Source organism: Battus philenor, unplaced genomic scaffold, assembly GCF_028537555.1.
Source record: "Battus philenor isolate CCGP_79_NKW_IND1 unplaced genomic scaffold, ilBatPhil1.0.hap1 SCAF_22, whole genome shotgun sequence".
Lineage (NCBI taxonomy): Eukaryota > Metazoa > Arthropoda > Insecta > Lepidoptera > Papilionidae > Battus > Battus philenor.
Window position 1 is genome coordinate 395,913 of NW_027181685.1, and position 25,800 is coordinate 421,712.

Below are 25,800 nucleotides of genomic sequence, written 5' to 3' on the forward strand. Positions count from 1 at the left end.
GTTACACCGATTAGTGCCAAACACATTAAACATTTTAAAGAATATAATGTGAAGGTAGTATGTATTAAATAAAGATATAGATTTCGTATATAATTTTCGCTGAAGTCAACTCATTGACTATAATATCACATTTAATAAATAGTACCTGCTTCTCAACAGTACGATGTACAGTTTAACTTTTTTAATATTTAATATTTGCATCGTTATACAAAAGATAAAGACATAGATAAGAAAGAGAATAATATATAGCTACTTCCGCTATGCAGCAGTAGTTGTGCAATAAAGTGCACCTCCCGCCAGGTGGCGGTGCGGGCGGCGGTGCACTTCATTGCACAACTACTGCTGCATAGCCGAAGTAGCTATTTTTATTAGTCCCTTCTTTACTTAGCATGGAATTTATCAAAGTAACGCCTGAACCTATTAGATATTAAAGATATAGATTTCGTATATAATTTGGTGTTATTTTTATTATCTTAGCGCCACAAAATAATCTGTTTGTGTTGAATCACGACCGTAGCGATCAATTAAAGGAATTCCGAGAAATTATAGTTTGTTGTATAATAAATTCATTATTATCTTATGTATGTGACATATGACCTTGTGCTTTTGAAATCAGAAGACAGTGTTGCCATGTAATTTGTTCCGAAGGGTTAACATCTCTGTAGCGGCGAAAACGATCATAATTATACGGGCAGTCAGCTATGTGAATAGTTCAAACAGCGCTTATATTTTGCGGTCGCTCAAAAACCATGCATGCCTCGGTAATGATCGTTTACTTACATAGTTTGCACAAGTTTACAAGGCGGTAATAGTTACAAAGTTAGAAATCTCGGACACCGAGTTATGTTATAACTTTAAAACATTATCTTCAATAGCCACTCCATGGGTCAGTAAAGAAATTGTTACGTTGTTGACATAAGTGCTAATAATAATGATTTTCCGCAGAACTTTATAATGAAAAATTACATTTCGGTGTGATCGATTGGTTTAACTTCTGAAATTTCTTATTATGGTCACCTCGCTCCAATTTAGAGACCGTAGACTAGTGATTCCCAAAGTGGTCTATATCGATCTCTAGGGGTCTATGACAACCTGCAAGGGGTCTACGTCAGCAAAAAGAAATATGGAGGTCCATGAAATAAAAATGGGGGTCCACGATAGTGGATCTCAACACATACACTAATAGTACCTATTTACTTACATCATAATATCTTATAATAAACATTTACATTATTTATAAAAATACCTATGAAGTAAAAAAAATATTATATATGTTTATAAAATTGTGCAAGTTATTGGATGTTGGTATTCGCTTTGTGGTCGCAATACATTTTGAACTTGTAAAAACCTGAAATTCGCAGTCTCAGAGCTTGGGTAAGTAGGGGGTCTACCCAACACGGAAAAACATGGCAAGGGGTCTACGACACAAAAAAGTTTGGGGAACTCTGCCAAAGACTTACAGTACAAATTCAATTATACTATCAACATTATCCATTACACTTAAACCATAGTTGATGAACCAATAACCTAATATTTTGTTTCTTAGGTATTTGGTTCTACTCTTCTTGATCGGTGCTCTATTGTTTGATCTCTACTGATCTTTAATTATTTGCTTCTTGATACTTTGTCAAAATATTAATACTGAACACGCCACATTTGGCGATTGATTGGAATAGGTAGTCCTATAAACCCTTTTTAGTCCCGGGCTTACTAGTATAGGTCTAAGATATTCCCTGCCTATTGTTATAGGCGACAAAAAGAGAATCGAGTTCGCAGGCGTTGAGGGTGATGCCTTCATTGTTCATGCAATGCCAAATCGAGAAGGAGAGCAACGCGAAGTGGTCTCGTGTTGCTATGGTAAAGCTTGGTTGCCGAGGGAGGCATAGCTTCTTCTAAGGATGTATCCTGGTACAGTACTGAGGTGCAGCCGCGATTTTCGTAGGAAATCCGGCCACCCCCTAAAGGTATTAAAGACTACCACCGAGGGGGTTTCAGTCGGTAGGAATCCCACATAACCCTTCCTCTAGAGAGCAGGGTACCTTTTGTCCATCCAGAACATTTTCATTCCGACACCAGAAGGGGAGGGGGGGTTATAGGACAAAAGTCTTTGAAACAAATTATATTTTAGAGATGATTGGCCACATAAACATGTTTAAAGGACTGGGTGTTGGTCCATCCCTGGCCTAGGCCGATTAGCATGTTGAAGTTACAGTAGGCAGGCGACATGATGCGCAGAACATATGGTTGTTGGAGCCTAAGACTCTGAAGTGGAGAGAACTAACCGTAGCGTAGTATCTAGCCACAAGATGGATAGACTTGTTAAGTTCGTTGGAAAACTCAGAGTGCAGGCCACATAGATAAAGGCCACTAAAGGAAAAGTCTATGTCCTATGGAAGTGTTATTTCTGGAACAGTGATGACGATGATGTTCGTTGACAGAGCATCGTACGTGTCGGTTCTGACCATCGTGGCGTTCACACTGGAGCGGTACCTTGCCATCTGCCACCCTCTGCACATCTACGCCATGGCAGGGTTGCGGCGAGCGCTTCGGATCGTGGCCGCGTTGTGGGTGCTCTCACTCCTCGCTGCTGCACCCTTCGCACATTACACCACTGTCAACTACCACGACTACCCACCAGGTAACCGCATCAGAATTTTTTTAATTATCCCCGTTATTGTGACCCTCTCTATCCTCCATCCTATTTTTGGGACTAGGACTCTATCTTTCTCTTTCATCCTTCACAATTTCTATTTTTCATTCTTCATGTTTTCTATCATTCTTTCTGCATTCATTTACATTACATTCACGCATCGCCTCCTATCCCTCGCCACATTTCTTGAAATATTAATTACTTACATTTTTATTTTTCTTTCTTTCAATTTTTCTATTTTGTGTTACGTTATGTTGTGCGAACTTATATCCTGCTTAAAAGAACTGTCATACACTAACAGAACAGCATCGTGATATTATCGATAAAGCTGTTCTCGTAAAATTGTTAACGCCATTTTATCAAAATGATTTTGTCTATACCAAGACAAAATTGGTAACGCCATTATATCCACTTTGATAACGATATCCTGAAAAAAAAATTATAACAGCATCCTGGAAAATTAAGTAATGCGAGCACGACGAAAATAAAGCCGATGACCAGACAACTAACGCTACCGTGTTCATATTGGAAATAACGCTATTCTTGCAAAATATATGACGCCATTTTGTAAAAATTAATGATTTCATCCGGACAAAATAAACAACGCTGTCATATCCATTGTGGTAATGGTATCTAGACAAAATTGGTAAAAAGGTAAATCAGATAACGCAGGACGATATGTAAATCACAATAAATTTGAGAAAATAGATGGCACCACCTTCGCAAAATAGATAAAGCATCATAGATAAACTAAAAATGTCATCACAACCAAATAAATAACACAATCTTTTCGAAATATTTGTCACCATTCACGCAAAAGTAATATAATACTCATCGAATCCCACCAGGGTCTGCTTGACGAACACGGCTCGCGTCTTTCCTTTATACAGGGTAACTAGCTAATTGCGAAGAACATCATAAAATTCAATATCTTTCTCTATCCCACAGTACTTCTGTTAGTAGTATTCAATTAAATTAGGTTTATAAATAATAAGCTGTTTCTTTCTAACACTTCTCTCAAGTTAAACCTAAGTAACTAGTTTTTGTCTATTTTTGTCAGTAAGTAAACATAAGTAACGTAGTATGTGTATATGTTTACTACATTATTTATTTAATATTTTTTATTGTACGCGCTAGAATACGTTTAAATAGTTTCATAATAATAAATATAAATAATAGTTAGTTAACGTGTACAAAACATAATACACACACACACGCACACATATATAAATATATTTATATATATATGTGTGTGTTGTATGCTACAATATACACATATATTGTAGCATATAGCTATAGAATTTCAAGTACAATTTGATTTATTTTTATATATTATTTTATCATATTAAATTATTATATTATTATTCGCAGCATTGTGATTACACTATAAGCTTTCCTTGAATATTGAATTAAAAATCGTGGTTATAGTATAGCAATTAGACTTATTCATTAAATAATTTTGTTTACATACAAATTTAAAGTTCTTAGTAGAAAACAAGAAAGGAAACTTAATGCGTGTTCAGTCGCAGCGCGTGAATCTGATTGTTTGGTCAATTTAAACGCCAGACGCGCCGCGCCAAAGGCTTTTAAAATATATTTTATAGTCACTAACTAGAAAAAGTTTCAGTAAAAACATTTTGACAGATAAAGAGTATGCAATTTGAGAAAAATTGTATTAAAATTAAATGTAATTTGATAGTAAAATGTTGGTAACATAGGATCAGGTAACGCGTCTCTGGAGTCCGCCTTCTGCGCTATGCTGGAGCTCCCCTCGTGGTACATCTGTGAGCTGAGCAGCTTGTTCTTCTTCATCCTGCCGGGCATCATCATCCTCTGCCTGTACGTACGGATGGGGCTGCGCATCAGATACGTGATGGGGTACGTATCACCATCACCATGTTCACCATGTACAGACGCCAGTAGACTTCGTTTGGTGAACAAGCAAGGTGCCGAACCTGAAGATCGCTACGATGATCGATGTTATGTAGCCAGCTTTCATTGAATTCCCGTGACCTTGTTGACTATGTCGTCCTTACACCTAACACAACAAAATATATTTAAAAGCTAATAATTTTATTAATAACATAATACAATATAGTAAAGAATTTAAATGTATCACAAATTTCAATTTTGACTAAAAGTAAGTTTGAAACATATTAAAAATTTGGTCAATGTAAATTTTTTTTGTGAAGTATACATAATTTGATTAAAGCTTATGGCTGATCGTAAATATAAAATAAATAAAACGATAGAGAACATGAATAATGGAAGCGACGATTATATAATTAGACCAATCAATAAGTCCGCCACAGAGCCGACAGCGCCGAGATGATGGATGGTGCAGTAATGAGAATATATTGCTCCGTTTATTCCTTTAATACCGCCCGGCGAGCTGATGAACTTTATGTTTACATCCCCATGCAGCATCGATGATTATATTACTGTAGTGTTGGTCGACTTACAAGTTTTGTAGTAATTAGTAATAAGCAAATCTTGTATAAAAGTTTAAAATTTTATCTTAGATCATTCTTTTATAATTTCAAATTAAAACTATATCATTAATTGCATCTTAATACTATGATCAAAAAGTAAGGTGTTTGAATTTGTTTATAAAATCTAAATTCTCTATTTATTCTTCTATAGCTTTCTAAAACTTACATAACTTTCTTAAGCGTTTAAAAGAGAATTTTATGAAATATATTGCACATGCTTATCTTACTGTGATCAAAAAGTAAAGTGAACTTGTAAATGAACTGTAAATTCTCAGTTTATTCTTGCAAATCAATTCCACCCCCTTAAAAGTAATATCCTACATACTATCCCTAATACCCTATCATATCCGATAAAAAGCACTTTTGCCAACTCTTTTTTCACTCTTCGAAATAGTCGGAATAGTCTTTTCCGGTATAGCATACAAGACCTTTATCAATTAGTCAAATTCGTCTCCCCAATCGTATAAAAACGGCGTCCCCGTGTAGGCCTTTTGAGTTTGCCGAATAGCTAGAAGCCGCACGGAGTCAAATTAGGCGAATACGGTGGATGCAGAACGATATCCGTCGAGTTTTTAGTAAAAACAAGTCGTGAAGAACTATTGCAATATGACATCGAACAATCGAGAATTGACGAGTTTGAGATGTAAAACATCTTTCCAAATGGTTTGGGCAGAGCCAAATAATGTTCCAAATTTTGAATAACAGACGCTTAGAGAATGTTATAAACAGTGTGTAACCTTTGAAACAAATTACCTGCCTTCCTAATGCTCGAGAGTTTTAAATGAAAATTTCACTTTACTTTTTGATCAAACAGAATTTAAACGCGCACTAATGCTCACAGTGAAACGAAGGAAAATCGCTTACTTGGGACACGTTCTTCGACACCAACGATACAATCTCCTTCAACTTATCATGATGGGAAAGGTCGCTGGTAAAAGGAAGGTTGGTAGGAGAAAGAAGTCGTGGCTTCGTAACATTAGAGAGTGGACCGGAATCGCCAGCGCTACTGAGCTATTACGCAGAACCAAAAATAAGGAAGAGAGCAGGAAGCTGATAGCCAACCTCCACTAGTTGGAGAGGCACTTCAAGAAGAAGAAGAATTTAAACACATTAAATAGTTCTTTATTTAATTGAAATGCATGTAACTCGGTTCGTAGACTCGTCTAAGTTAAATTTGTTATCTTTAATTAACAGTGCAACTGTTAAGTCTCTAGCAGGCTCTTAGCAGATCAGCCTTCCGAGCTGATGGTAGTTTACTACCTACAATGTTAAAATAATCGATGATTTAAAAGTGCGAATAAACAGGAATAAAGATAATTAGAATTTTGAAAAAGAAATAGCACAATAATAGTGTCGAGGGAATTCGCTTAATTAGAAACAGAAATAAGGTTCAGCCGCTATCGAAGGCAATAAATAATACGATATATTAATAATTAGCTGTCCCTTGCGTGGTTCACACCGCCCTTAGTGGATATAATAATAATAAAGCCTTAAATTTCTTGTAGAAAGAAAAGTTATGACGTTATGAGTTTCTTGTTTTACTTGCTTGTTTCTTTAATCTACAAGGATCCCTTAGCGGGTGAAGGCCTCCTCCATATAACCCAGATTCTTAAACTTAACTTATGTTTTTAATTGCTTCTGTCAGTTCTAGTAGTCGCCCACATGACGACGAAGTTCTGAAGTTGTCTGTTAGTACATAGAGTTTGTTACTTGATCTGGGTATATTTAATGGAATCAGGCGTTACCTCGCGAAAGTCCATCCTAGGTAAGAAAAGGACCAATATTTAGCCACTTCCGCACATGCAGTAGTGTTTCACCCAAACCAGACTAGACTCTGTGTTGTTGTAACATAACTCCTGAAGATGCCCCGTGGAGGGGTGAAACACGTGTTGAGTGATTTTGCGGTGGCGGTTGTGTGATTCGCATTGTTTGCCGCATACGCATTTGTCAGCGCGCTGGCGGGCGGTGCACTTTGTTGCACGACTACTACTGCATGTGCGGAAGTGGCTAAATATTGGTCCTTTTCCTACATGATCTGGGTATGGGATTTTTTGGTAGATACAGTATAACTAAGTTCATTCTTGGTAATCTACATGAACTGTAAGTATGTATGTTTGAAAATATTTAAATTAAAAATAATTAATAAAAAAAATTATATGCTGCGATGTATACGATTATACTAGTAGAATGCATGTGAAGCTAATATTAAAATCATCTTTAAAAAAAAATTATGTTTTTATTTATAGATATGGAACTATATGTACATTAAGAGTTTACAAGTTCTTTATTCAAAAGTAATTTCCGTTAGGAAAACAATACTTCACAGCTTGTTAATTGCTATACGGTTCTACACTTTTTCTATAAAATATAGGTTTAAATTATACAGGATGATTGGTTGTAAGCTTTAAACGGAGAAATTTACTGATTATTTGTTGTCAATTAAAGTTTAGTACACCGTATCCACAATTTAATGATTTTTATAAAGTAAGAAAAATTGTTTACAAAATTATACTACATATAAAAAATAAGTATTGTTAACTAAAAAATAAACAGTAACATAAGAGACATATGTCCAAGCAGACTTTATACTGCCAGAAGTAATAAGCCAGTCGCATTCCAATAGAATAAATAAATTAATCTAACATGAAACAAAGTTATCACTGTATGAAAGATAATTGGAAATAGATGTAAAAGATTTAAATATGCCTGCTGACATGTGAGCTATACGTTCACTCTGTTACAGCTTTTACACTTAAAACCTTGCTTGTACTACTTTTCTTTTAAAGCATAATCTTGAACTTATAGATCAAGCCAGCCGCAGAATTCCGGTAGTCCTGGTACATTGAACGGTGTGAATGGCAGCGTGCACGGCGAGGCGCGCCAGGCCCAGTCCCGGAAGAACATTATCAGGATGCTGGGTATGCTATCATCATTATATCAATCGACAGATGCCCACTACAAGGCATAAGCTTTTCTCAAAGGTGCTCACAATGACTGGTATTGTGCTACTTGTAAAATATGTGTTATTGTGGAACTTATTTCTGGTTCGTCTCCACAACTATAACACCTTTCGAAGCAAAATTGAGTCAAAAATAAAATAGATGAAAATGTATTCATTACAAGTTGGCGATCAATAAGAGTTACAATGTTGAATAAATGTATTTCATCTGTATCTTTACCCTGGTAGCGGCGGTGGTGATCGCGTTCTACGTATGCTGGGCTCCGTTCCACTTCCAGCGCCTCTTCTTCATCTACGGCACCGGCTCCAAGTACTACCACGCCATCAACGAGAGTCTCTTCAACGTGGCCGGCGTCTGTTACTACATCTCCGCCACCGTCAACCCCATCCTCTACAATAGCATGAGTCGCAGGTACGTTATCTTCAAGAGCAGATACTCGAAATCAGGCCACAAAACGTCCCTTCACATCAATTTTTTAATCCGGGTTTATTACAATATGAATAAGGTATTCCTTGTTTGTCGTAAAAAGAGACTAAAAAGGGCGTTGGGTACCAAAGACGTAAAGGAGGGGAGAGGAATGTAACGTTCCACTTAAATTGATCTCAACACGAAGTGATCTGGTGTTGCTGCACAACCAGGACCTCGGGGGTGGTTTAGCTTTCTTTCAGAGTATGTTCCTGTCAGTACTGTGCTCTGGTACGTTATAGTAGGGTTTCTGGTGCACCTCTAAAGTGCTGAGGAAGGCCATATAAGTTTTTGTGGGTGGCAATCTAGCTTTGTTGCAGTGGAGTATCTTCCTGCTTCTTTTCTACAACTGTCACAACTTGCGAAGCAGAGTAGAGTCGAAAATAAAAAAGAGTTAAGGAAAATTTGACGGTCAATAAGAATCCTGTTAAAAGTTCCAATGTTGTATAACCTTGTACTTAACAGGATAAGGTTGGGTTAGTCCAATCAAGAGTCGATAAAAGTAGTGTCCTCAGCTAGGCCAAGCTTTGCACTGGTCATCTATTGGTTGATATGATGATGATTATTTAAATGTAATGGGTACAAAGGTAATATAACATAAAATAACACGTAGGTACAAGGCGGCGTTCCGTGAGACCCTGTGCTGCAGGCGAGTGGAGAGACCTACCAGTAGATACACCCGAGATCAGTCGAGTATTTACGAGACTACGCTCAACCAGACGTCTGAGGGCGCGCAGCTCGTCCGCCGCTCGCAGAGCCAGGGCCACAGGCGCAGGGCGGAGCCCCGGGCCCGTCGCGCCAGCTGTTACAGCGAGGCAAGCCTGCCCAGCACTAGGGTTAGAGACCTTCGAGGTTCCAGGAGATACAACCTGGTGTAAGAAGCTAACGAAACTGACATCCAAAGCTATATGAAGACTGAATGTCAATGATGTGAATTTGTTTGTAGAGACAAATTTAAAGTGAATACCCGTCTTTTTGAAAAAAAAAACATCTACATTTTTCTACTGGGTTGTGATCACAATGTCACTACGAAGTGGGGATAGCTGGTTATGCAGAGTGAATGTATATATTATATGTCAGCAAAAAGATTTAACAGATTTTTAGTTGAGTTTTTAACATATTTCGTATCAAATTGTATAAAGCGATCATTTTGAAATAAATTACACGATTTTTTTATACGAATGTAATAGGCCAGTAACTTTTTGTAGTACAGAGTCTGTATGAGCAGATAGTGAACAAAAAATAATTAAATATTTCGTAATCCGCTTTTATAAACACTTTTTCTTATATACGTTTTTATGAAATATGAAACTGTAATTTTTGATTAAGAATTGCCCCATATTATTTGACAGCAAATTATATAATCAATCACCCTGTGTATATTTTGATTATTTTCGAGTAATATTCTGAGAATAAAATCAGTAGTTAACTGTGGTAAATGGAATGGCAGTTGGTGGAGTAGTGATGATAAAATTTTGAAATTGAACCGCTAAACTCACAGGAATACTTTTGCTAAAAATGTATACACTATTTTAATTTTAGAATGATTATGATTTAAATTTAGAATATTGCAAACGGTTGATTTATTTCATGATTTTGAAAAAGCAAATACGAATCAAAAATGACAGTTTAAGAATGGGTAGAGGATTTTTGGATTTAATGTAACAATATAGGACGCTTTCTTTAAATTATATTTGTGTATTTAAATGTAAAACATCGCTATAAGTTAGCAAAGTGACTACGCATAAGTACTTGGCAGAAAAAACCTGGTCTACGTATGAAGGCACCGGACACTTGGTTCTCCCTAGTAACTGAGGTGCAAATAATTGAACACGAAACTAATTTGTATATTACTATGTATTAAACATAAAATAAATATTGTTGTATATATATTGCACGCAGGACACTCAGAAAATTTTGGGAGAAAAAATATTTTTAATTGAACCATCAAAGAACAATGTCAATACGTAGTTTCATGCCTCTGAAATAATTTATCAACAGCTTTTTTCAATCTGTAACACGAATTTCCATCTCATCTTCGTAATCTTCCAGAAGGCAGTTCATGCAACATCTTCTAGACTTGAATTCTATTTCTTTTTGAGCGAAGTTGATCGGTATGTTGTCGACGTTTAGAAGGTTTACTGGGGTAAATACTAGAAGTTCTTTTAAAAGATAATATGTTCTTTTACTTCTTTTCTCTTCTTTTTTTCTTATGTATTAATAGCTAAATAACGACAACTTCTTTATACATTCATTAAATTTAAGCAACACGTGTTAAATGTACTTAAGATGCCAATTTAAAAGTTTTCTTGTCCGTTAAATCTTAGAGAAATCAATTAAAAGTTTCATTAAATTACAAGTTGGATTTGAAGTCGTAAAAACTCATTGTAGTAAAACTAATTGTGTATATTCGAAATTTGAAATTAATTTTCAAATTCGCCGGCGTTTAATTTAAAAAAATCTTTCTGAGTGGCCTGCCATTGAACCGATACATATGATTAAGAGTACAAAAAAATACACGAAAAACTTATGAAGTGATATTTATTTTTATATGCATCAAATGTAAATACACTATCATTATATATCATAATATATGTTAATAATTTAACAGAAGATAGTTTAATTAGTATAGAGATGCTATGCAATCATTTTAAACTATGTATGTATCTTTTTTAACATTTAATTGTGACTTTAATAAATTAATACTTACTTATTTGCACAATTCTTTTATTTCATATCCTTCATTAATTATCAATACAAAAATCGATGTAGTGAGAAGAATCAAAATTGATTAATTATCTTAAAGGTAAAATCTAATATAATTCACATTTTGTGTGTTAATTATATAGAATTGCCACTGCTCACAAATAAGGTTCCAAGAGGATAAACAGCAGCGCCCTCCTTGTACCACAATACTACATTGCGATCGCCAACCCGCCTGTCAAGTATGGCGATTATGGTGTATCGCACATAGATATCTTTAGGGAAGGCCTATACTTTGCAGTGGGCATCTGGCTGAAACGAAGACATATTATAATTAATTATTGTTTTATAATCATCTGTGTAGACTTCGTACTGTGAAAAATTATTTGGTCAGTCGCATTTCATGTATCGGTGCGCTGCCCAAGGTGTAGTAATGTAAAAAAAAGCAAACTCAGCAAAAATTAAAAATGTGTTTATAATAAATAAAAACTGCTAGTGACGGAACGCAAAATCACGCGGAAGATCTTGGGACCAGGAGAAATCAAGACGGATCTTGGAGGCTCCGAAAGAATGCCGAAATTGAGACTTTAGTAGCACAGCCAAATATCATTGGCGAATATAAAGCTCAACGAATCCGCTGGCTTGGTCACTTGGAGCGAATGGGATCGGATCGGAGCGTGAAGGTAGCGTACCTGGAAAAACCGAGGGGTCGAAGACCAGTGGGTAGACCCAGGTATCGCTGGATCGATCGCGTTGAGGCAGACTTGCGCGAATTGCATGTCAACCAATGGCAGACGATGGCGCAAGATAGAGGAAACTGGAAGTCTCTCGCTTCGGAGGCCAAGACCTACTTTGGGTCACTGAGCCAGCGAAGTAAGTGAGTAAGTAAGTAAGTTATAATAAAAGGGTAGTGGGTAGAAAGCCTGGTCTGACTTTGCACCGCAGGTCAGTCAGTAGACAGTCGCGCAGTTTCTCGCGACTGGCCAAGCGGCAGCAGGTCGGTACAAGGAGCGCTGGTAGAAGGCAAGATGCGTCATCAATGAACGAAGGTTTTATATCCTATTGCCGTGTTTTAATGAGTCTGACTCGTGATGAAAATTTTGGCCCTAACACGAATATGACGAGCCAGGTTCGTGATAGCCAGGATCCTGGGGCCTAACATAAATATAACGATCCTAGGTCGTGATTGAATGTTAGTATTTTCATTCATTTTAGGTACATTTCGATTCGTATTGTGTCCTTTGATGATCTGTTTACCACGCGTTTACGTTACCCTTGGACCCGAGTTTCGTCGAGCTAGGGATAAAAAAAATACATTTATCATTTTATATGTACATATATATATATATAAATCATTGTATTTGTCGCTATGTGTAAATCTGAAGGACAAATAAGGAAAAAAGGGACAACTCGACAAATTCGGCAGATTTGTTTTCATATTTTCATTAAGGTACAAGGAAGGAAAAATGAGTAGAGAAAACATGGAGATATTGCCATGAAGACAATGAATAAAAGGCCTTTCTTATTCCATACAAACCGCAGAGTAAATTGAAACACCTGTCCTTCAGCTGTGAAATATTTATCTTCGTTTGCAGATAAAACGACGTTTTTTAAATCAATGAAGAAAGGGAGCAACTCTGAAAGGCGTTTTGTTTATTCTTTGATGGTGAGGAAAATGAAAACCACGTGCGATCGACGTGATATATATTATGTATATAAATAAATATAAATCATGATTTAAATCATTAATTTGACCCAAACACAGTGGCAGCTATTACGTCACAGCTTGCAACAATAATTTATTGCTATGTGTTGATTGATCGTTGGTCGATTCCTGGAATACAATCTTGTAACTCACATTTGTGCATTAATTATATAGGATTGCCACTGCTCACAATAAGTTTCCAGAGGATGAACATCAGCACCCTCTGCGTACCGTAATACCACACTGCGATCGCCTACCTTCCTGCCAAGCGTGGCGATTATAGTATATTCCAGATCTTCGTACTACATACATGATATTAAAATGAAGTATTGTTTCTAATTCGTCTGTGCAGATTTTGTACTATCAGAAATGACTTGGTCTGTCATTTTAATAAAACAAATGAATCAATGTAACATATTTTTTTTTTGGCCCCCGCTATTGGAGGTCTCTCGTACCCCCTATCTGTTGTGGGAAAGGGACTTTTTGTGCAAATTTATTTAATTTTTCACAGAACATTTTTTATTTTAGTTCTCTTCTTTCGCACGTCACATTATCTTTCGGTCGTTTCTTTCATTCCACAATTCTACTGTCTTTCCCTTTCACTCTGTATCGCCTTTCATTCATTCCTCATTTCTTTTTACATTTTCTTAAATTCTATTGTTATTGTCAATGTAACATATTACTGAGTGATCACTTTATATAGGGTAATAAGAAATCGAACAGTGGTATCCCAGCGCTAAAGATTGAGATTTGCGATCACAGGTCGTAGATTCGATTCCTGGGATACAGTTTTAAATAATTCACACATTGTGCATTATTTATATATGATTGCTACAGTTCACAAACAAGTTACCAAAGGATAGACAGCAGCGCCCTCTACGTACCATAATACCACACTGCGATCGCCAATGGGTAGTAATTATGGTATATCACCCATGGATATCTTTGTGGGAAGGCTGTACTTTTACAGTGGGCGTCTATGGATTACAGAATTGTGATCGTAGTGGTCAGTAATTGGCAGCGTTCTCACGTAAATATGTTTAACATTTATTTCAGACACCGTATATAAAAAATGAGACTAATAATTTATTTAGTTTATAATCGCTAATTCCTTCAAGGTTACACATAGTGTAGTTTTATTATATGTATGTAACTAAAATAATATTTAGTTTATTAAGCTATTTTTTCGTTTTAGAATTTTTTAAAATAAAAATAGCCTTAGTTACCCCTTATTACATCAGTTATCTACTAAATAAAAATTTGTAGTCTACTACAGTTTAAGATTTACCAAAATCGGTTCAGCTATTTCAGAGATTTGATCGAATAAATAGACAGACAAAATATAAAACAAAGTAATTTTGCTATATGTACCACATATATATCCCTAAAGATAAAGTAAAAAGAGATTATTTTAATGTTACAAAGCGACAATCTCAATTTTATTTATTTGTATATAGATTAAAGGAAAAATGCTAGTATATCAGAAGTAATCTGATCAAAAATAACACGTGAAACTAATTTTATTTTTATTAAACTATTTTATTATCTGCATCACGGTTAACTTATTCAGTTCATTTATATTATATATGTTTTATTCGTTAAAGACATAGTGCGGAAGTATTATAATTTCGATTTAAAAAATGTTCACGTTTATAAAGAAACATAAACGCAAAGCTGAATGTTAATTGCGTGCTCTAATTAAAGGTTTAATTAGCTTGAATAGCAAAACTTTATTTAATTAAAAAGTAAATTATAAATCTTGAATCACTTAAATAAGTTTAAGTTTGCTTATGTTTATCTAAAGAACTAACATAGAAAAAAGTAAAGTGAAATTCATATTTAATGGAATTAGGCGTTACTTTGCGGAAGTCAATTCTAAGTAAGAAAAGGACCAATGTTTAGGCACTTTCGCACATGCAGTGGTAGTCGTGCAACAAAGTGCACCGCCCGCCAGCCCGCTGATAAATGCGTATGCGGCAAACAATACTCAACACGTGTTTCGCCCCTCCACGAAGAAAGAAAGCCCGAAGCTCTTTTTTAATTAAAACCAAAGCTTTCCTTCAAATCCGAAGCTTAACCATGTAGGCTTTAATGAGATGAATAATCATTTTCGTCGATAATATATGATATATGTATCCAAAAATAAATAGTTTCAGAAATAAACAACGATATGTTATAATATAATTTTCAAAGTTCGTATTATCATATATTAATTTTTTTACTGTACGGTTGGCAGACTCTATAGGAAAACCGACGGACGACATAGTTAAGGCCGTGGGGGAACTCAAGACCGGTCTTCGTGGCGATCTTTGAAGGTGACCAATGCTTTGTAGAGGGCGCCCATCAGCTGAAAAATAAGGAGAAAAATAAGTAAACACTGTGAAATGCAGAAACACGAACACAAAAAATCGTAAATATTATGTGCAATTTTAAAAACATTGGCACGTACGAATCTCTCTGTGGAATAAAAAAAATGCCGTCAGCCCCGAAGTTTATAGAAAGTCCACCAAATGTATCTACGACGTAGTTAATCGTGGTGATCTTTAGGGAAGGTCTGTACGTTGCAGTGGCCGACTATTCGCCTGTAAGATGTTGAGAGTATACCATGCCAATAACTTCTAGCGGTACAGTCTGACGGGACAAATTGTTTTCAAAATAATGAATATAAGTTCATGGGCAACGACAACTTGCGCCCATTATATCTAGAATACGGCTGAAAAGTAATGCAGGCAACGAAAGGAAACCAGACCCAAAAAGAGTAAGACTTGCAAAAGTCAGTTAAAATAAGGTGCATAAGGCATATCGAAAAAATTATAGTGCGTAAGAATTTTTAGAAAAAAGTAATAACTTAGTTCAAAATAGTAAATGATAATAATAATAATAATGAAAGAAATGTAAATAAATATATTATCAAGTGTCTGTAAAAAAATTGTGTGCTAGGAATGTAGATGAAGGAAGAAAGGAGATGTAAGAAAGAAGATCTGCAAGGGAAGAATGACAGATCATGTGAAGCGTAAAAGGAATGAATAAAAGATAATGTGAATGATGAACGAGAACATAGACTAAAAATTGAAAACTAATTTAATCGAAATTCGAACGTAAAAAAAATCTGTACATAACTATGAACATGTTATATATACATAAATAAACCCTTTATATAGTTTAATGATCTTTATTTTAATACAAATTTAATTTAAATTTAAATTTTAACTTTAATTACTTTTAATTACGGTATAAGAAATTTCGAATTAAGGGTTAGAACGCTCCGCGGTCAAATCTCTACCTTAAGTCTAATGTCTAGACCAGGGGTGAGCAACTTTTTTAATCAACGAGCCAATTTAAATTTTAAATTTTTTGGCGGGATGCCCATAAAGTAACACTTATTTATAGTTTACAGAGCTTTGTCTATTATAAAAATTACTATAAATATATTAAATAAAAGGAAAAATATTATATACAAATTCATTAATAAAAAAATTGGTTCCGCAGTGTTGCGTTCAAATAAATTATTTTGATTTATTATAATTAATTTTATAACAATATATATATATTTTTATATATATTTATAACAATATATATACAATATCGATGGGAGAAAGTCGATAAAATAAATTCAATTTTTGAAATGCTTGATCGTCATAAACATGTTTAATGAACCACGTGTTGCTGACTCCTGATCTGGTCAATCACTTAGGTACCAATACAGTTAAGATATTTAATTAAATTTTCTAAGTTAGAAGACTTATAAAATACACTATACCGCTCTAGAACTCAAAGTGGATCTAATAAAATGATCGTTCGAACTAAGATTCGACTCTCCAGGGCTCTCTTGGATCTGAATGCTAAGTGATAGTCAAAGCCGAAGGTTTTCATTGGTCCATGATTAATCCACGGAGTGTCATATAGAGTTCATAAGCCCACCAAATTTGCTCGTTTAGTGTCTGTGGTTGGGCCACATCGTGTAGCTGATGGCAGTTGGGGTGGAAATGTTCTCGAGTGGCGGCCAGGAGCCGGTGGACACAGCGCTGGTAGGCTACGTGACTTGGAGATGTAGTTACAGTTGAAGGAAGTCGCAGGATACGGGCAGCGCAAGATCAGTCATCGTGATTATCTTTGTAAGAGATGCCTCGAAGTGGGCGTTTATCAGCTGAATAGAAGAAGAATAATGAAACAACTCGAGTTGAAGTTTTATCTCATAGGCCCTTGCACCTGAACACTCCATAGAGCATCAGCTGAAGCTATTTAAGCGCTTGGTGGCCACCAATTGATATCCCACTTTAAAGTAAAAGAGAACAACTTCTCTCCGTTTGAAGTAATTCGTTGTTATAAAGCTTCTAGTATGGTAAGTAAAAGTCTTATTTATATAATTTTTTTTCTTAGGATCTATGTTTCACATTTATTATCGTCCGTGCCTTTGTTTTTACATTTATATATAATATTTCCGAATTTTTATTTGCTCACATTTTTGTATGATACAGTGTTTACTAAGTCTCTTAATCTATTTTAACAACGCCCTAACAATGTCCAGTTTTATTGTTACGAAAGGAAATACAAATTCCATTACCGTATAAAGGAGTTTTAAGTGAAAATAAAGCTTTGGAATGGATTACTCTACCACAGGATTATGAATATTGTGAAAGTGATGACAAAAACAAACATGTCTCAGTTTATTTTAGATTTTTGTTTAAACAGGTCGTATTTTTTATTAAATCTAATTAGTATCGCTAGTGTTCTTTTACAATATATATTTTTTCGCTTTTACTAAACGCAGACAGTTGGGAGAGGGTTGCTGCTATTTGCTACGGATCTTTCTTCTCCCATCTGCTAGTCACGACACCGTTTTATTATTATTTACCTTTTTTATTATGGGTAAATACACCTAAAATTTATAAATATAAACAATACAACTTGGGAGTTTTACTCAATCATACATTAGTTGGTACATTATTTTATTTAAAGTCGCTGCCCAAGCGCTACAGACCAAAAATAGGGCGCATTTAAATTCTTCGTGGCTCTTTCTGTTCCTTTGCCACATTCTTGCACAGTATTTTGTTTTCATTTCAATATTCCTGATTCCTATTATTTTAACATAATCTTTATTTTTCCTTCTAACCTCCTTGACTGTAATTATCTAGAAATTTGCGACGCCGTTCTATATTTGTCTTTTGGGATGCGATGGTGCCACTTTCCACCCGATCTTTCAATTCCACTTCACACTCATATCTTTCTTTTGCGAATAGAGGATAGATCGTTATTGCGTACACCACGGTCAGATTTACCGCTGGGTCATAGATGCACAATCATGAGTTTGAACCTATATAGGTACAGGTATAGGTAGGTATAGGTACATATATATAGGTACCTATATAGCTCAGCAAGTCACCCGTGCCCCGTGGATATTTGGGTCAGAACCGTGTCTAGCTTCTCTGTACGCAGTTATACTCCTCAAAGCTCTTTTGTTTTCTTACATATAGAGACATAATATATACAGAAATTATTTAGCATCCTCGAGTAGGGCAAATGAAATTAATAACTCCGTGCTATATGCGTCTTGGAAAACCATTAAGAATAACAAGTTTGCCATCTCCACGCGTCGCAATGCCACGCGGCGTCGCAATGCCACGCGGCGTCGCAATGCCACGCGGCGTCGCAATGCCACGCGGCGTCGCCTGAGCGTAACGCTACGTATGGCGGGCAGAGGAAACTGTGTTACGCGAATGAATTTCTGAATACACTTCTTAGCAGAGGGAGAAAAGAGGGTTCTTTTGCAATCTTACTGAACCCTATACCTGGTTTGCGACCTATAAAGAAAAAAACAGAGAAATAATTCTAAGAAATATTCCAAATTACGTTTCCGTACACTTATACAGGGTGATTTTATGGCGCCAAATTCAAACATTTGTTCGCTCTGAAATACTTGTGATTATAAATCAAAAAAAAAAAAACTTTTTCTATATATAGGAATACCCCCGTCGCATATACCGGCTTGTAGTTGCCACCTCGACAACTTTTCTGCCTCCCTTCCCGTCACATCTCGCCTCTTTCTTCGGTTTTCCTGCAGGTCTCGTTTCTGTTTCGATCTCGCTGCGAAAGCTCTCTCCATTGCTCTCTGGTTGACCCTGAGCCTTCTTATTAGGTCTTTTGTGCGACCGCGTCTCGAACCTGTATGTAAGAAAAGGACCAATATTTAGCCACTTCCGCACATGCAGTGGTAGTCCTGCAACAAAGTGATCATTCAATGATTCTGTGTTTGGCACTGATCGTTGTAACATGGCTCCTGAAGATGCCCCGTGGAGGGGTGAAACACGTGTTGAGTGGTTTAACGGTGGCAGTTGTGTAATTCGCTTTGTTTGTCGCATACGCATTTATCAGCGGGCTGGCGGGCGGTGCACTTTGTTGCACGACTACCACTGCATGTGCGGAAGTGGCTAAATATTGGTCCTTTTCTTGCTTAGGATGGACTTCAACAAGGTAACGCCTGATTTCATTAAATATCGAAGCCGTATGTCATCACTGGCAACAACCATTGATTAAATACCTTCGTCTTCAGGTACCACGGCATTTTGGACGCTCCCCATCCGTGTTATTCGGTGAGTGATCATTTTCTCAAGGTAGAATTTCCTCTTTTCTGTTGACTTCAAAATTAAATATTTGTTAGCCATGGTCTGGTATTTCATACTTTGTTAATAATATAGAAAAAGTAAACATTATTTTCAATATTTTTCTCATATGTTCTTTATTTTCTTTCCATAAGAATTTTGCCGTTTCTAAGTAAATACGCGAGTTTCGAGTTTCGCGCTGAACGAAACATTAGGCGTCTCATTTTACTTCATATAAATAAACACAGAGCTGAGGAATGAGACTTGCGATTGTAGGTCGCGGGTTCGATTCACGAAGTAGAATCTTATATAATTCACACTTTGTGCATTAATTATACAGAATTGTCACTGTATATTAAGAAGTTTCCAGAGGATGGCCAGTACACACAGCACTGCAATCGCCAACCCCCTGGTGTATCATTTCCCATAGATAGATTTGCGACGCCCATGTCTCAGAATGGACGTCTATGAATTGAAAAGACAAATACACAACTCCTATATATCAACACAATGCCATTTCGACTGCATATTGATCAGTCAACATTGTCAGATGGTCCTTGGCAATTGGTTGCAACTTATTGCCTGATAATCAGCACAAGCTGCAGCCGTTAAAGTGTAACGAGCTCCCTGCGCGCTCATATTTCAACTTAAATGCGACGATATGGTGTGAACAACACTTGTGTATCTCGCGCTATAAAAATAAAATTTATTTTTAAGCACAAATATTGCAAATAAATTAGATGTAACTTAACACGTTCACTGCGGCTTGAGGTCGATTCAGCCTCATGGTAAACTTTGCACTGGTGCGGCGCCTAAAACTCGTGTTTTCTCTCTAGTGCGGCGGCTGTTTACACTCAACCGTATGAGGTATGACAAGAACAAATATAGCTTTCTTTATATCTGCGAAGCATTGACTCAATATTGTAAAAAAATATTGATGAACATGAGGCAGAAAAGGCCTCAACCGCACTACTAGGAAGTTCAGCTTGAGGCTGATTCGACCTCAGCCGCACCAGCTGAAAGTTCTTCAAAATTGGGCCCGCAGTGAACGTGTTAACAAAACTCTTACGTTGTGTTTTTGATTTGCAGTTAGTGGAATGTCACATCTTTGTATTATACAGCCTTTACTATAGGCTTTAAAGTGAATGTATAGCTCATTTCATCTGTGTACCTCGAAAAATTGGCAATGGCAATGGGCATGTCACGCGTGCGATCGGTGGCTGTTGGTGCCAATGGATTCCTTAATGCAGATCTTCTGCCGGTGTACCGATGCTATAATCGATCTTCGGCGGAGTCCTGTACCTTGCAGTGGGCGTCCATCTGCTTAAAATAAGATAAATCATTTGTCAACATAAATATATGTCAGAATTTAAATTTTAACAAAAAAATAAACCCAAGTAATGTCATATCATTTGTAATACAGTACGAATGTACGAATCTTATGTTAGTAAATAGTTTAAGAGACTTAAATAACAAGCTAAAACGTGAGCAACTAATCTTCTATTAATAGTAAAAAAAACCCCCCGGGACACGAAAGGACATGTGATATGTGTAGCTCTTCACGTGCTCCAAGTATCTTTAGTGCACATTGAGGGTGTTCTTAGGAATCTAAAGGTATTCATAGAATTCGTGTGTGTCCACATTGCGATCTTATTTACTTACCAACAAGATATATAAATATTCAACTTCCTTCAACAATTAACTCGTTACAAAATAACGTCGTAAAATATGAATTAAAAAACTCTATTCAATTTTTATTTGACCAAAGAGTTTCTATATGACGTATAAATGTCATACTTGAAACAAGAGAGTCATGTTGAGCAAAGGCTCATTGCACTCGATGCAGATTTAATTAGTGATCGCTGTCTTTGATGTCAGCATCCTTTGTCCTGTACGCAGGACTCGTCCGACGCCGTCGTGATGACGCAGGTTCATCAAACAAGAAGAAAGTCTGTTCATATAATTTGACAGAAATAAATCACTATTACCTTTTCATATAGCAACAAACTTTCATTTATTTCTTTATGAACATGTAGGCGTGGTCGTGGTACGGTAGCTTCTTGTTCTTCGGTAGCTTTTTGTGCTTCGGTAGTTCGTCGGTTGTATCTTGTTCGTCGATTGCTTCTTGTTCGTCGGTTGCTTCTTGATCTTCAGTTGCTTCTTCCTGTGTTGACCGCACCTCCGCTAGCCCTTATAATGAGCGCGGAGACTCTCATCAGCGCGATGCAGATTTTCGTTGCGTCTACTGTGGCGCCATCTGTCATGTATCTGTTTCACTGCCGCCGCCGCCATGCGATTGACGGTCACGTGGGTAAGAGCTTGGTGTTTGAGTGGCGCGCGATAAGCACGCCACAAACACTAAATACAAAAGGTAAAACATGTATTTTTCACTAGAAATGAAGATAAGTTTGATTTACCACACTCAATGCAAAATATAATTTGTAATTATTTTGTGGGCAACCGTGTGCGGTGTAATAATACATTCCCATGTTATTTCCCACAAGTGGTCACTGTAAATGACACTATATAAGTAACAAAAGGAATAAATTACTAAATGTAAGGAATATAGCGATGTTACCATTCTCCAGTGGGCCATAGATTGTCGAGTGGTGATCACAGCTAGTAGACGCGGTGTGAGTAGGCATCCCATTAGGTAGACTGACGATATAGCTAAGGTGTCAGGAAGTCGGCAGACGTGGGCACCGCAGAACCGGTCATGTTGGCGACCTTTTTTGTTTTGATGGGGGAAATCTTCCGGTGTTCAAGATGCCCTGCCTCTGGGGGGAGGACAGGGGTATGTGAGATTCCTACCCACTAACCCCCCCCCCGGTGGTCGCCCTCCGCGCTAAACGGGGGACCGCGGTATCTCCCGGCCAGGGATCGCCACGCGGTCTTCCCTCGCGCCTTGCTATTTTTCGATAGCCCGTCCCGGGGTATGCGTGTATACGCTACCCCCGAAACCCTCGTGGTGCTATCACGATGGTTCGAGACCACGTTGAACCATCGTCCGCCTTAGAGTGCCGAAGCTAGTGGGATTTTAGGGCCCCCGCCCTAAACTCCCGCGACTCCGAAGGCCCCGTTTATGGTAGGGGAGTTTATGGTGGGGAAGTCCTATACCATCTGGAAAGGATACAGCTCATTTGTCAACAAAAAGAGTTGAAAAGTTTTTTTTGCGTCTATTTCCAAACATACTGTATAAAATGATCACTCTTAAATATGTTTTTTTTCTATTGGAATGCAATAGGCCAGCAATTTTTGGCACTACAATGTCGGCAATGACGGTAGTAAACGTGAAAAAAAGATAAAAACAATAATTATTTTATAATTGACTCTATGTTTGGCACTAATCGGTGTAACATAACTCCTGAAGATGCCCCGTGGAGGGGTGAAACACATGTTGAGTGATTTGGCGGTCACAGTTGTGTGATTCGCATTGTTTGCCGCATACGCATTTGTCAGCGGGCTAACGGGCGGTGCACTTTGTTGCACGACTACCAATGCATGTGCGGAAGTGGCTAAATATTGGTCTTTTTCTTACTTTTGATGGACTTCCGCAAGGTAACGCCTTAAATAATAATTAATTTTAATACACTGTAATGCGAATTTAAAAATCGATCTTTTTTATTGTTTTATTATTACTTTATTGAGTAGTGGTAGATCAGTGGTGGAGCACTGAGACTAGCGATTGCGGGTCACTGGTTCGATTATAGGTATACAATCTTACCATTGGCTAGAAAGAAGGAGAAGATAAGAACGGTTAAATGAAAGCATAGTATAAATATAAAATATAAATAAGTTTTACGTTTTGCTGCGCAATGGCTTAAGAAGTGTCTGCTTCCAAATAGAAGTATAGGAGCAAATGGTTAAGAGTAAAAAAATATTATTTCCTTTGCACTTAATATTTATAATATTGTACGAATATATTTGATTAGCACGGTTGTCTGAGTTGAATAAATATGACGTCACATTATATAGAGACGTCACAGTTTTTAAACACAAACCTCGTCATTAACACTTGCCTACAGAACTTCAGTTTTACCTTTTGGTTCTGAATGATGGATCTTGGGTATTTTAGGCATCTCTATACAAAAAGCCGCCGAAATTTTGACTTTCATTGTCTGTGAGGTCATGTCGCGAAAGTATTTAATGTTTTTCTTCCCTTTGTTTTTTGAACAGCTCCGATATATAATAAATATGACTAATAGAATTAAACACAAGATGAAAATGTCATACAAAGATTTCGCACTATTTTGTATGTCGCTTTATTTTCTTTTGTCTGAATCGACTCTGGCAAGAGTGTAGGCTTTTGGCAGGTGAGCAGGTGTGATGAGCAGGAGAATGCAGAAGAATCTAGTCATATATATTGATTTATTTAATAATTATTTACCACACTATATAATTGAAGAATGATATATAAATAATAAGAGAAGTAGTATTTAATGGAATCAGGCGTTACCTCGCGGAAGTCCATCCTAAGTAAGAAAAGGACCAATATTTAGCCACTTCCGCACATGTAGTGGTAGTCGTGTAATAAAGTGCACCGCCATGCGTATTTTTTTTCTGAGCCTTACGTGTAGTCATATCAGCCGTATGGCTGACCATGTTGAAACGGATATTAATATAATTTGGAGTACGCATTTATCAGCGGGCTGGCGGGCGGTGCACTTTATTGCATGACTACCACTGCATGTGTGGAAGTGGCTAAATATCGGTCCTTTTCCTACTTTAGAGAAGTAGTAATTTTTCTTGGTTTCTTTTAAGAAAATGAAATATATAGTTGTTTTAAATATCTGAACTGAAATACCTAATAAATGTTACAGTTTATCGACCGCAGAGTAACTCGAGAGATTTATTAATGAACTAACCAAATACGTAATGCCATAGGCCTCTGGAAAGTAACAGCCGACCGCAGGAACATTTTGAATTCGGACTCTGCCAGCTTCATTTGATGTCGACCACGAGCTTGATTAGATTTGTATCCGACCACACGATCCCTTGTGCATTCATAACAACCGATTATTTGTGTGCGGTAAATTCAAATTCAAGTTTTATGTTGACGTCAAGTTGAGTCTACAATTCTGTTGAAATGCCTCAGACTTGAACAGAATAGTAAAGGCGTACGAAATTCATAGGGTACGTGTATTTTGAAGATTTAAAATGATTTGAATAAACATTGATATAGCCCGGGACATTCTTCTCTCAAAAAATCGCAATATTTGAAGACGAAGGTGTTTGACCAATGTGTCAATAGTGCGTGAGACTCAAAATCTCACTCACGGTCGAAGTTTCGATCCAGTTGGGCGCCCATGTGGCCTGTCTGCTAGTAAAAAACTCTGTGTTTGGCACTAATCGGTGTAACATAACTCCTGAAGATGCCCCGTGGAGGGGTGAACACGTGTTGAGTAATTTGGCGGTGGCGGTTGTGTGATTCGCATTGTTTGCCGCATACGCAATTATCAGCGGGCTGGCGGGCGGTGCACTTTGTTGCACGACTACCACTGCATGTGCGGAAGTGGCTAAATATTGGTCCTCTTCTTACTTAGTATAAAACTTCTGAGGGTTGCGAAAATGTAGCCTGTCTGTTTCTGCTCCAACGTGGTACTATCCGTGGTTCAAAGTACCACCACACGGTCGAGCAGTACCATCTTCAGGCTTTACGGCTTCGTGTAGCACATACCCAGTTTGCAATCGCATTTAAATAATATATTTTATGACTTGGCCTTTTGTTTACGTGTCGAAAGTTAAAGTATTTAATCATAAATATCTATAATATATTGATAATAATTTTAAGAACATGGATTGAAATTTTATAACAGTTTACATATAAAAATTAGGATTTTAAAAAAATATGATTTCTCAAAATTAACCGAAATTTATAAAACATTTATTTTATGTCATTAATTTAATTTTAAAAAACGTTAATTCAGCATTCAAAATAAATGTATTTTAAAGGACTCACCGGTAGTAACCCAAATAGTTAATAGAAGATTACTGAATAAAAATAAATACTCAATGATGAACTTTTTATTACTACCCTCACTTTCTGAACCACTCTTCGTCTCTTTTATTACTATTCATACTACCACACTCTACGCATAAATCCCTACTATTGATTAATTAGCTTTCTTCTCCAATTTTAGTTTGGCGCTTTATAGGACATTTACAAATTACCTTTACGAATGTTTTAATTGAGCTCTTCAGGAATTCTTCTGCTGATGTATTCCAG

At 36.7% G+C, this 25,800-nt stretch overlaps 1 protein-coding gene across 1 annotated transcript in view; it reads left to right on the top strand.

The window, feature by feature from the left end:
• CapaR (Capability receptor) overlaps positions 1-9,445 on the top strand; it is a 45,019-nt gene extending 35,574 nt beyond the window's left edge. Inside the window, exons 3-7 of the mRNA XM_068766792.1 lie at positions 2,439-2,638; positions 4,369-4,528; positions 7,948-8,060; positions 8,330-8,513; positions 9,181-9,445. Of these exons, the coding sequence (XP_068622893.1) occupies positions 2,439-2,638; positions 4,369-4,528; positions 7,948-8,060; positions 8,330-8,513; positions 9,181-9,445 (922 nt within the window). The remainder of the gene's footprint in view (positions 1-2,438; positions 2,639-4,368; positions 4,529-7,947; positions 8,061-8,329; positions 8,514-9,180) is intronic.
• Positions 9,446-25,800: the final 16,355 nt, after the last annotated feature.